We start from the raw sequence: 13,146 nt of genomic DNA, 5'->3' as shown, positions 1-13,146 counted from the left end.
AAAAGATGGAGTGCACTTTCTTGTGTTATACAGTAGGTCCTTACTGGCTATCTATTTTTTATATATTTTAATTAAAGGATAATTACAACATTTTGATTTTTTGGCCATACATCAACATATTATCTATTTTATATACAGTAATGTGTATGTGTTAATCCCAACATCCTAATTTATCCCTCCTCCACTTTCCCCTTTGGTTATCATAGGTTTGTTTTCTATGTCTGTGGGTCTATTTCTGTTTTGTAATTATGTTCATTTGCATCTGTTTCTTTTTTGAGATTTTACATATAAGCAAATTTCATATGACATTTGTCTTTCCCTGTCTGGCTTACTTCACTTAGTATGCTTTCTTTTAATATTTCTTTTGAACCAAGTCTATTGGTGATCAATTCCTTCAGGTTTGTTTGTCTGGAAAAGTTTTATCTCTCCTCATTTCTGAAGGATTACTTTGTCTAATATGGTATTCCTGATTGGAAGTTATTTCCTTTCAGTACCATGAAGATATCATCCCAATTTCTCCTGGCCTTCAAGGTTTTAGATGAGGAATCTGCTCATAGTATTATCGGAGTTTCCTTTTATTTGATGATTTGCTTTTCTCATGGTATGTTCAAAATTCTCTTCGTCTTGGAATTTTGAGAATTTTATACAAATCTTTCTGGCTAAAATCTCTTTATGTTTACTTTATTTGCATTTCTTTGGGCTTCAAGGATCCAGGTTTTCATTTCCTCCTCCAGATTTAGGAATTTTTCCATCATTATTTCTTTAAATAAGCTTTGTGCCCCTTTTACTTTCTGTGCTCCTTCTGAGACTTCCTCCCATATGTGTATATTGGTTTGTATATGGTGTCCCATAAGTCTCTTTTATAATCTTTTTTCCTTTTTTTCCTCTGGGTAATTTCAAGTGACCTGTCTTTGAATGCAGTGATTCTTTCTTCTCCTCAGTTCCAGAATTTTTTTTTTGGTTCTTTTTTATGATTTCCATGACTTTCTTGAACTTCTCGTGCATCATTTTCCTGATTTTGTTTAGTTGTCTGAGTTCTCTTGTAGCTCACTAAGCTTCTTTAAGATGGTTATTTGGAATTCCTTTTTGGACAGTTCATAGATATCCATTTCATTAGGACCAGTTCATGGTGCCTTATTTTGTTCCTTTGGTGGTGTCATGTTTCCCTGATTAATCCTCACCCTAGTGGCCTTTTGGAGAAGGCAATGGCACCCCACTCCAGTACTCTTGCCTGGAAAATCCCATGGGTGGAGGAGCCTGGTGGGATCCAGTCCATGGGGTTGCAAAGAGTCAGACACGACTGAGCGACTTCACTTTGACTTTTCACTTTCATGCTTTGGAGAAGGAAATGGCAACCCACTCCAGTATTCTTGCCTGGAGAATCCCAGGGATGGGGGAGCCTGGTGGGCTGCCATCTATGGGGTCGCACAGAGTCAGACACGACTGAAGCGACTTAGCAGCAGCAGCAGCAGTGGCCTTTAGTTGGTGTTTCCCTATTTGAAGAACTAGGCACATCTTCCAGAGAAGGCAATGGCACCCCACTCCAGTACTCTTGCCTGGAAAATCCCATGGACGGAGGAGCCTGGAAGGCTGCAGTCCATGGGGTCGCTGAGGGTTGGACACGACTGAGCGACGTCACTTTCACTTTTCACTTTCATGCACTGGAGAAGGAAATGGCAACCCACTCCAGTATTCTTGCCTGGAGAATCCCAGGGACGGGGAAGCCTGGTGGGCTGCCATGTATGGGGTCGCACAGAATCGGACACGACTGAAGCGACTTAGCAGTAGCAGCAGCAGGCACATCTTCCAGTCTTTATAGATTGGCTTTGGTGAGGAAAGCCTTTTATCCATCAGCACAACCAGAACACCTGGCAGGCTCCACAGGTGAGCTTGCTGCTGGAGTTCTTGAGTAGGCTGATCTGGTGCCTGGGTCAGTGAATGGGCAAGCTTTCAGCCTGGATCTGCAGGAGATCAGCCTGGATCTTGAAGCCTAGGCCCAGGGGGCTAGCCTGGCACTGAGACAGACCTGGAGGCTTTGTCCACAGAAGACTGGACTAGAAGCTGAGCTGTGGTTACATCCTGGTGATTAGAGCTACAGGGCCAGCTTGGCATGTGTTGGCCCTGGATTCTGGGTCTTTAGGGGCAGGCTTAGAGCCTGAGACTGCATGGAATGGCCTAGTACTGGGGCAGGTCTAGGGCCTAGCTTGGTAGAGGCTGGCCTGGAGTCTGGAAAACTGGGGGATGAGTTGGTGCTTGGGTTTACTGGGATGGGCCTGGTGCTGCAGTCCAAGGTAATGTTGATTGCTCCCTTCACTCTCCTTTCTCCATGTGGAGGGGATCCTTCCCTGGACTACATAATGTGAGCTTTGGGGAAGGGTGACATGAGTAATATGAAAGTGTCATTTCTAGCATCTGCAATGCACTTTTTCTTATTTCTGTACTCCACCCAGGTATTCTTATCTGTCATATGGATTCTATAGCTCTCATTGAAGGAATTTTCTTGCATAGATAGTTGTTGGAATTCATTCATGTTACTGTGAAGGGACAAGCACTAGAAACTCCTATTAAGCCATCAGTCCCCTGGGTTAGCAGAATTTTATTTAAAATCTCAGAATATTCAGAAAACACATTGCTCACCTATTTCAATGTATTGAGGTACAGATTTAAGAACACCTTGTATCTTCCACTGCTCTGCTAAGGGAAAATGATGTTACAGATTCATCTGTAAATTGATTAGGACGGGTTCATCTCTGTTCTATCCACTACCAAACGACTAATTCACTCTTTGGGCACAAATTTTACAAACCTTGACTTGCCTGGCTCAGGATGCAGAAAAAGTCTACCTTTACATGGAAAAAAATGATTATGCCTCCACTTCTGCTTTTCAATATACTTTTTATCTCCAGTCACTATTAAGAAGATAAGGGTAAACTTTAATACTGACCTTCACTTTCATCCAGGGAAGAAGTATAGAAAACTGTCCTTTCCCGCAGCAAGCGCTTTGAAATTGTAATTGGTTTGTGTCTTCTTGCTGTTACTCGAGGTGGAGGCACTGGGGGTGCAGTACTTTCCTCAGGTGGACCTGAATAGATCTGTAGATGGGGAGTATTTCCAGAAAACAATTAGAAAGATCAACTTTTTGTATTCCTAATGCTAACTGCCAGTTGATGCCCATCAGCATTACACCTAGTGTCTGCCATAGAAATTCTAATATTACTAAAGGAATTGGGGATATTTTCTTAAACACTCTAACCACCAGCAAGTAGAGATTTCCCACCATGTTTGAGGTGCAGGACCTGGGATTTCTCAGTGTAGAGGAAAGAATGCAGACAAAAATGGCAACATCAGGAGTGTACTCTTCTATATATTAGATGGGATTGCTGCATGACACATATTCACTGAACAAAACCAATTAAATTATTATTTTAAAAACTGTGCAACATCAGTCCTGAATTTTCCACTTACTGCCTGGGAAACTGTAAAAAAGCTTTTCCCAACAAAAACTGTAAAAAAGGTTTCCAAGCAAAACTCATTAAAAATTCACCTCCCATCTCTGAGCCTTAGCTTCTTCATCTGTAAATCGCAGGGAGCGCCACCTATCACAGGATGTGTTGAGAACCAAGTGGATAGGTAGTCAAAGTACATTGTATGGGTAGAGGTAGGGTGTGAAGAATGATTAAAAACACCCACATGCATTCAATATTTCTGAAAAGATACCAAGAAACTGATTACATTGTTTGCACAAGACAGGAATAATGAGTGGCTCAGGGAAGGATGGAGGAAACTTATTTTTCACTCCTATATCATTTTGATCTTTAAAAATTTTCAAACCATGTATGCATTACTTATTCAAAAGAGAAAGGACAAAAACGAAGTTCCTTGAAGTTATGATAATTGCTGGATAAGTGAGGGAGGAGCTGTGATTAGAATTTGTATATAGTGTCTCATATGTACTTAAGGATCTTCCTATCCCTGAGGAGAATGACCTTTTGGCCAGAGTGAACACAATTTAGAAAGACACACATATGTGATGATGGAGGAAGGGAACTGGTTCCATTGCAATAATAAAATCAATCCCAATGATTTGTGCAAAATAATGTCATAGCCCAACATTCTATCAGGCAAAAATCAACATAATTTGCATAGACACAGAACTTACATGATTGGGAACACAAGGCAAGCCTGTGTGAAAGCTGCACAATGATAGAGAACAAAGTAATAAGAATCATAAGGCAGTACATGTTTCAGTAGCTCATGGAATAGGGAAAAAAGAATATGACACAGTAGCAAGCAGATGAGCTTTGAGGCCATATACTTTTAGGTCATATTTCTGGTGTCATCATTAGTAATAATATTCTAAATAGCTACCATTTTGTGAGCATCTTAAGCAGATGTAGTAGTTGTTACAAATATCCCTTGTTATTTATCAAGTGCACCAGGGACTTTGCACTGAATGTTTCATCCACCTGGAGTGCGCTTCTTCCAGGTAACCATATCCATAGCTTGTGATCTTGATTTCAGTAGTATTAGTGATCAAATACACTCCTCTCAGTGAGTCCTTGTAGATAAATGTATCAAAATTTTGACATGCTTCCCTCTGCTGTGCTTTCTATCCCCCATCTCTATTTAACTTATTTTCTTATCACTTTCTAACACTGCTGTTGTTGTTCAGTTGCTAAGTCATGTCCAACTCTTTGCAGCCCCATAGACTGCAGCACGCCAGGCTTCCCTGTCCTCCACTATCTCCTGAAGTTTGCTCGAGTTCATGTACATTGAGTCGGTGATGCTATCTAACCATCTCATCATCTGCCTCCCACTTCTCCTTTTGCCTTCAATCTTTTCCAGCATCAGGGTCTTTTAACACCATATATTGTACTTATTTAGCTTTTGGTTATCTGCCTCTCCACTTGATTGTATACTATACTAATATATATCATCATGTTCACTGTTGTATCTCCAGCAGTTAGAAGAGTGACTAGAATTGCTGGGCCAAAAAACACATTTAAAATTCTGATATAAAAGACCAAATTGTCCTCTGAAAATAACATGACAGCCACTTTCCCTTCCAGCCAAAATAGGGTAAAAGGGCCTAGATTTATATCATCAGCATGGAACAATTAAAAAGCTTGAAAAAATGTAATAATGATTCTGATCATTATTAGGGCATTTGAAATCTGGCAATGAAGGACAGTGATCCATGAGAGAGGAAAAATAAATGAAGTGAACTCCATGATTGTCCCAGCATAAAGCCTGGAAAGATTCTTAAGGCCATACTACAAGACAAGGAACCCAGAAGAGCCCAGCAGTCTCCATAAGCTGAAGACACTGAGTTGTAAGTATGAGAAGAGCAAGGAAGTGAGAGTTTTCAGGGCAGAGTACCTGTGCAGACAGAAGATCTGCACAGAGAACTCTGGAGATCTTCAGGCGTCCTCTTTAAGAATTTAGCTGCATACTGATTAATACATATGTGTAAGGCAAGAACCACAGGACAAAATTAAAGGGAAACACAGTGGCTGGAAGAGTTCCTGTTCTCACCAGCCACAGTGAACTATTAAATAATTCACAGAGCACTGATTAGAGTACACAGACAAGTTTTGCCTCATTCACGAAGAAAAATTAACATGACTAAATACTATTCTTTTTCTGCTTAAGGTTAAAGGAAATACTTGTAAATATCAAGCTGTATTTGGGTAACAACTGCACCCCTAGAAAGAGCTCAAGAATATTACCTATAGTGATTAAAAAATAGCCAGAATTCAAGAAGGTAAAATTAATGTCTTGTGTCTGACAAAAAATTATCAGAAATAAATTATTCATAGCTATTTCTTTTTAAACTTTTTATATTTGTATTTAAGTATAGCTGATTAACAATGCTGTGATAGTTTCAGCTGGGTATCAAAGGAACTCAACCAGACATATACATGTATCCATTCTCCCTCAAACTCCCCAATGCTGCTAAGTCACTTCAGTCGTGTCTGACTCTGTGCGACCACATAGACAGCCTCCTACCAGGCTCCCCTATCCCTGGGATTCTCCAGGCAAGAACACTGGAGTGGGTTGCCATTTCCTTCTCCAATGCATGAAAGTGAAAAGTGAAAGTGAAGTCACTCAGTCGTGTCGGACTCTTAGCGACCCCATGGACTGCAGCCTACCAGGCTCCTCCATCCATGGGAGTTTCCAGGCAAGAGTACTCGAGTGGGGTGACATTTGTATTTTATTTCTTTTTCTTGCTCAATTGCTCTGGCTAGGACTGAAATACTGTACTGAATAGGAGTGGTTACAATAAATATTCTTATCTTGTTCCTGATCTTAGCAACAGTTGTCTACCTTGCCAGTCAATCCTAAAGAAAGTCAGTCCTGAGTATTCATTGGAAGGACTGATGCTGAAACTCCAATACTTTGGCCACCTGATGCAAAGAGCTGACTCATTTGCAAAGACCCTGATGATGGGAAAGACTGAAGTCAGGAGGAGAAGGGGACGACAGAGGATGAGATGGTAGGATGGCATCACCGATTCAATGGACATGAGTGTGAGCAATCTCCAGGAGTTGATGATGAACAGGGAAGCCTGGCATGCTGCAGTTCATGGGGTCACAAAGAGTTGGACATGACTGAAAGACTGAACTGAACTGATGATGTTAGCTGTGGGCTTTTCCTATATGGTCTTAGTAATGTTGAGGTCTGTTCTTTCCGTACCAAATTTATTGAGCGTATTTATCACAAAAGGATATTGAATTTTGGCAAATGTATGTTATACATCTATTGAGAATTTTATTTTTCATTCTATTAATGTGGTATATCACATTTATTGATTTTCTTATGTTGAAGCATCCTTGCATCCCAGGGATGAATTCCACTTGATAATAGTCTATGATTCTTTTAAAGTGCTATTCAATTAAGTATGCTAGTGTTTTGCAGAGAATTTATGCTTTCTGTATTGTTGGCCTGTGGTATGTTGGTCTGTGGCCTATAGCTTTCTTTTCCTCCTTCTTTTCCCATCCTCCTCTTCCTTCTTTTTTTTAGAGAGTCCTAAACTGGCTTTGGCATCATGGCAATGTTGGCCTCAAAAATGAGTTTGGGAGTGTTCTCTCTCTTTCAACGTTTTTAATTGAGAATAATTGAGAATAATTGAGAATAATTGACATTAATTCTTCTTTTAATGTTTGGTAGAATTCATCAATGAAAAAATCTGGACCTGAGCTTTTCTTCTTTGGAACATTTCTGAATACTGATTCAAGCTCTTCACTCACTATTTGTTCAGATTTTCTATTTCTTCATGATTCAGTCTCACTAGGTTATGTATTTCTAGGAACTTATCAATCTTTCTAGGTTATCCAATTTGTTGGCATAGGTTTATTTATAGTAGTCTCTTACTATCCTTTTTATTTCTGTAGTGTAATCTTTGTTTATTTCTGATTTTACGTATTCAGGTCTTCTCTCTTTCTTAGTCTAGTTAAAGCTTTTCAGTTTTATTTATCTTTTTAAATACTCAATGTAATTTCATTTATCTTTTCTATTAGTTTCCTGTTCTCTATTTCATTGATTTCTCTCTTTTTTGCTCTGATCTTTGTTATTTCCTTCCTTGTGCAAACCTTGGGCTGAGTTTGTTCTTTTACCAATTGTTTGAGATGTTAAGTTAGGTTATTTGTGATCTTTCTTTTGTCTTAATGTAAATGTAGTATAATGTAATATAATGTAAATGTAGTGTAAATGTAGTGTTTTGTAAAAGTCCCCTCTTAGAATTGCCTTTTCTGCATTTCATAAGTTTTGATTGGTTGTTTTTCTATTGTCATGTATTTTTTGAATTTTTTGATTTCTTGCTTGACCCTTTGGTTGTTCAAAAGTGCGTTTTCTACAACATATTTGAAAATTTTTTGTTTTCTTCCAGTTATTGATTTCTAGTTTCATACCACTGTGACCAGAAAATACTTGATAAGATTTCAATCTTCATATATTTGCTTATTTTATGACCTAACATTATCTATCCTAGAGAAAGTTCCATGTCCACTTGAGAAGAATGAGTATTCTGTTGTTGGTGGGTAAAATGTTCTGTATATGTCATTCAAGTTCATTTGGTCTAAGAATTGATGCTTTTGAACTGTGGTGTTGGAGAAGACTCTTGAGAGTCCCTTGGACTGCAAGGAGATCCAACCAGTCCATCCTAAAGGAGATCAGTCCTGGGTGTTCTTTGGAAGGACTGATGCTGAAGCTGAAACTCCAATACTTTGGCCACCTCATGCAAAGAGTTGACTCATTGGAAAAGACTCTGATGCTGGGAGGGATTTGGGGCAAGAGGAGAAGGGGATGACAGAGGATGAGATGGCTGGATGGCATCACTGACTCGATGGACGTGAGTCTGGGTGAACTCCGGGAGTTGAGATGGACAGGGAGGCCTGGTGTGCTGTGATTCATGGGTCGCAAAGAGTTGGACAAGACTGAGCAACTGAACTGAACTGAACTTGATGAATAGACCATATTATCATTAAATTATGACCTTCTTCATCCCCTTAAATCAGTTTTTGATTTAAAGTTTATTTTGTCTGATATAAGTATCCCTGCTTTCATTTGGGTTCCATTTGCAGGAAATAACTTTTCCAACCCTTAGCTTTGAGCCAATGTGTGTCCTTAAATTTGAAGTGTTTCTTTTAGGCAGCATACTGTAGGGTCCTATTTTTAATCCATTCAGCCCCTCTGCCTTTTGATTAGATAATTTAATTCATTTACATTCAAATTAATTATTGATAGGCAAGGAGTTATTAATTCCATCTTAATTATTTTCTGGCTATTTTGAAATTCCCTTCTTTCTTTCCTCATCACTTGTCTTTATTTTTGTGAATTTATCATTTTCTGTAATGTCATGCTTTGATTTCCTTCTCTCTATGTTTTGTTTTGGAGAAGGAAATGGCAGCCCACTCTTCTTGCCTGGAAAATCCCATGGATGGAGGAGCCTGGTAGGCTGCAGTCCATGGGGTTGCTAAGAGTTGGATACGACTGAGCGACTTCACTTTCACTTTCATGCATTGGAGAAGGAAATGGCAACCCACTCCAGTGTTCTTGCCTGGAGAATCCAAGGGACGGGGGAGCCTGGTGGGCTGCCGTCTGTGGGGTCACACAGAGTTGGACACGACTGAAGTGACTTAGCAGTAGCAGTATCTTTTGTTTATCTACTTAGGTTTTTGCATTTATGGTTACTATGAGGCTTATATAAACAAAACTATAGATATAAAATTCTATTTAAAGCTAATAACAGCTTATCATTGTCATATACCAAGACCCTACCATTTTACATCTCCCTCTATATTTTATGTTTTTGACATCACAACTTACCCAATTTTATACTGTATATCCATTAACAAATTACTGTAGCTAAGTTATCATTAATATATTTGTCCTTTAACCTTCATATTAGAGTTATATAATTAACACACTGCCATATTGCAGTATGAGAGTATTCTGAATTTGACAACATATTTATCTTATCAGTAGGTTTTATTGCTAATTGCTAAGTCACTTCAGTCGTGTCCGACTCTGTGTGACCCCATAGATGGCAGCCCACCAGGCTTCCCCGTTCCTGAGATTCTCCAGGCAAGAACACTGGAGTGGGTTGCCATTTCCTTCTCCAATGCATGAAAGTGAAAAGTGAAAGTGAAGTCACTCAGTCATGTCTGACCCTCAGCGACCCCATGGACTGCAGCCTTCCAGTCTTCATCCATGGGATTTTCCAGGCAAGAGTACTGGAGTGGAGTGCCATTGCCTTCTCCACAGTAGGTTTTATACTTTCATATATTTTGCATTACTAACTAGTATCCTTTCATTTTAGCTTGAAGAATTCCTTTCAGTATTCTCAATAGGCAGGGCTAGTGTGGACAAACTCCCTCAGCTTTAATTTTTTGGTAAAGTCTTTATCTTTCCTTCATTTCTGAAAGATGACTTTGCTGGGTAAAATATTCATGGTTGGAAGTTTTTGGGTTTTTTTTTTTTTTCAGCATTTTGCATATACCATCCAACTCTCTTCTGGTCTGCAAGGGGTCTGCTGAGAAATCTTTTGATAGCTGTATATGTAAGGGTATTTTTTTTTTTCTCTCTTGCTGCTTTTAACATTCTGTCTTTGATTTTAAACTGTTTCATTATAATGTGTCTTGGAAAAGATTGTTTGGGGTTGACATTTTGAGATAACTGTTGGCTTCATAAATTTACCCCTAGGTTTAAATTCTCAGGCATTACTTCTTTAAAAAGTTTTCTCTCATTCTTCTCCTTCTGGGACTTCTGAGACTCCAACTATTCATAAATTGTTTCTTTTAATGGACCCCATAATTCACATTTGGAGAAGGCTATGGCACCCCACTCCAGTACTCTTGCCTGGAAAGTCCCATGGATGGAGGAGCATGGTAGGCTGCAGTCCATGGGGTTGCTAAGGGTCAGACACGACTGAGTGACTTCACTTTCACTTTTCACTTTCATGCATTGGAGAAGGAAATGGCAACCCACTGCAATATTCTTGCCTGGAGAATCCCAGGGACAGGGGAGCCTGGTGAGCTGCCGTCTGTGGGGTTGCACAGAGTTGGACACGACTGAAGTGACTTAGCAGCAGCAGCATAATTCACATAGACTATACTCATTCTTTTTCATTCTTTTTTCTTTTTGCTACCGTGAATATTGTTATTGTTGTTCAGTCCCTCAGTCATGTCCAACTCTTTGCAACCCCATGGACTGCAGCATGCCAGGCTTCCCTGTCCTTCACTATCTCCCTGAGTTTGCCCAAACTCATGTCCATTGAGTTGATGATGCCATCCAACTATCTCATCCTCTCTCGTCCCCTTCTCCTCCTGCCCACAATCTTTCCCAACATCAGGGTTTTTTCCAGTGAGTTGGCTCTTTGCATCATGTGGCCAAAATATTGGAGCTTCAACTTCAGCCTCAGTCCTTCCAGGGAATATTCAGGTTTTATTTCCTTTAGGATTTACTGGTTTTATCTTCTTGCTGTTCAAAGGATTCTCAAGAGTCTTCTTCAGCACAGCTCAAAAGCATCAATTCTTCAGCACTCAGCCCTCTTTATGGTCCAACTCTCACACCCGCACATAAATATTGGAAAAGCCATAGCTTTGACTATACAGACCTATGTTGGTAAAGTGATATATCTGCTTTTTAATATGCTATCCAGGTTTGTCATAGCTTTTCTTCCAAGGAGCAAGCATCTTTTAATTTAATTCCATGGCTGCAGTGATTTTTGGATCCAAAGAAAATAAAGTCTGTCACCATTTCCACTTTTTCCCCATCTAGGCTCCCATGAATAGATGATCTCAAATAACCTGTCTTCTAATTCACTAACTCTTTCTTCTTTTGGATAGAGTATAATACTGAAGCTCTCTATTGTATTCTTCAGTCCAGTCATTGTTCTTTGAACCCTAGGATTTCTGTTTTGTTTTTGTTTTTTAATAATTTCTGTTTGTTGAACTTGTTTTGTTCATGCCTTGTGTCCCTAATTTCATTTAGTTGTTTATCTTTGTTTTCTTATAGTTCACTCAATATCTTTTTTTAATTAAAGTATAGTTGATTTACAATATTATACTAGTTTCAAGTATACAACATAGTGATTCAATATTTTTATAGATTATACTCTAAAGTAATTATGATATTGACTATATTCTCTGTGCTATATAATATATCCTTGTAGCTTATTTATTTCATATAAAGTATACATACATATATCTTAATCTCCTGCCCCATACTGCTCTCCTCTCTTTCCCTCATCACAATGATAACCATTTTTGTTCTCTATATCTGAGTCTTTTTCTGTTCTATTTTATTCAATTGTTTTAGCTTTTATATTCCACATATAAGTGGTAACATATACTATTTGTTTTTGTCTGACATTTCACTTAGGATAATACTTTCTAAATTATTCATGTTGTTGCAAATGGCAAAATTTTCCTTCTTTTTTATGGCTGATAGTCCACACACAGCTGCTTTATTCATCAGCGATGGATACTTAGGTTGCTTTCATATCTTGGCTATTGTAAATAATGCTATGATGAATATTGGGATATATATATATCTTTTCAAATTAATGTTTTCATTTCTTTCAGATATATACCCAGGAGTGGATTTGCTGAATCATATGGTAATCTTATTTTTAGTTTTTAGGGAACATCCACACTGACTTCCATATTGGCTGCACCACCTTGCATTCCCACTAGCAATGTACTAGGGTTCTTCCCTTTTCTTCACATTCTTATCCTGAGATTCTAGGTGGGCCATCTGGTGGTGTCTGGGGGAGACTTGCTGCTTGAGTTCTTTGGAAGTCAAATTTGGTGCCTTGGTCATCAGGTAGGCAAGCTTGGTGTTTGGATCCACTAGGGCAAGCCTGGTGCCTGGGTCCAAGTGTATGGACTGGGGCTTGGATTCACTGGAATAGGCCTAACACTTGAGTTTTGCAGTGATAGGCTTATGATTTGGGTTCATGTGAATGAATCTGGATCTGGGTCCATGAGGGCTGACCAAGATAAGGAATCACTAGGGTGGGCCTACAATCTGGGTCCACAGGGACTATTCTGGTGCTGGATGGGCCAGGAGCTTGATTTCATAGGAAATGGGCTAGAACCTAGGGCAATGGGATTAGTCTGCCCTTGGGGCACACTGGGAGCCTAGGGCCATGGAAGACAGCCTGTCATCTGGGGCCTCAAGGGCCAGCCTAGAGATTAAGTCTAAGGGGTTCAGCTTGTTTCTGGTGCAGGCCAGGAGTCTGGTTCTCTGGAAGCCAGCCTATAAGCTGAGGCCATAAGTGCTTGTCTGGCACTGAGGTTGGCCAGAAGCTTGGGTCCACAGGAGCCTGTCTGGACCCTGAGCCATAGGAGCTATCCTGGCATTGTGGGTGCCTCAGTCTATGTGAGCTGGTCTAGAGGTTAGGTCTGTGGGAGCTGATCCATTCTGGAATGGTCCAGGAATCTGCATTCACAGGAATCCACTAGAAGCCTGGTGACAGAGCTGGCTGACAGTGGGGTCAGCCAGGAACCTGGGTTTGTGTGAGCTCACATATGTCTTGGGAGCTGTCTGGGGATATAGGTGCTGGGCAATGTTGAGTGTTTTGAGAGCTTGAATTTGCAGGAACCTTCTGGTAGCATGGTGCTGCAGGAGCTATCTTGGACT

At 39.8% G+C, this 13,146-nt stretch overlaps 1 protein-coding gene across 4 annotated transcripts in view; it reads right to left on the bottom strand.

Annotated features, from left to right (window-relative positions):
* The window catches only part of OPHN1 (oligophrenin 1), a 629,407-nt gene that overhangs the window by 50,142 nt on the left and 566,119 nt on the right, over positions 1–13,146 (bottom strand). For all 4 annotated transcript variants that reach the window (XM_005899246.2, XM_070365372.1, XM_070365370.1 and 1 more), the window contains one exon: positions 2,945–3,092. In XM_005899246.2, coding sequence (XP_005899308.1) covers positions 2,945–3,092 — 148 coding nt within the window. The remainder of the gene's footprint in view (positions 1–2,944; positions 3,093–13,146) is intronic.

This window comes from Bos mutus, chromosome X (assembly GCF_027580195.1).
Source record: "Bos mutus isolate GX-2022 chromosome X, NWIPB_WYAK_1.1, whole genome shotgun sequence".
NCBI lineage: Eukaryota > Metazoa > Chordata > Mammalia > Artiodactyla > Bovidae > Bos > Bos mutus.
This window is presented reverse-complemented; position numbering and strand designations above follow the sequence as displayed.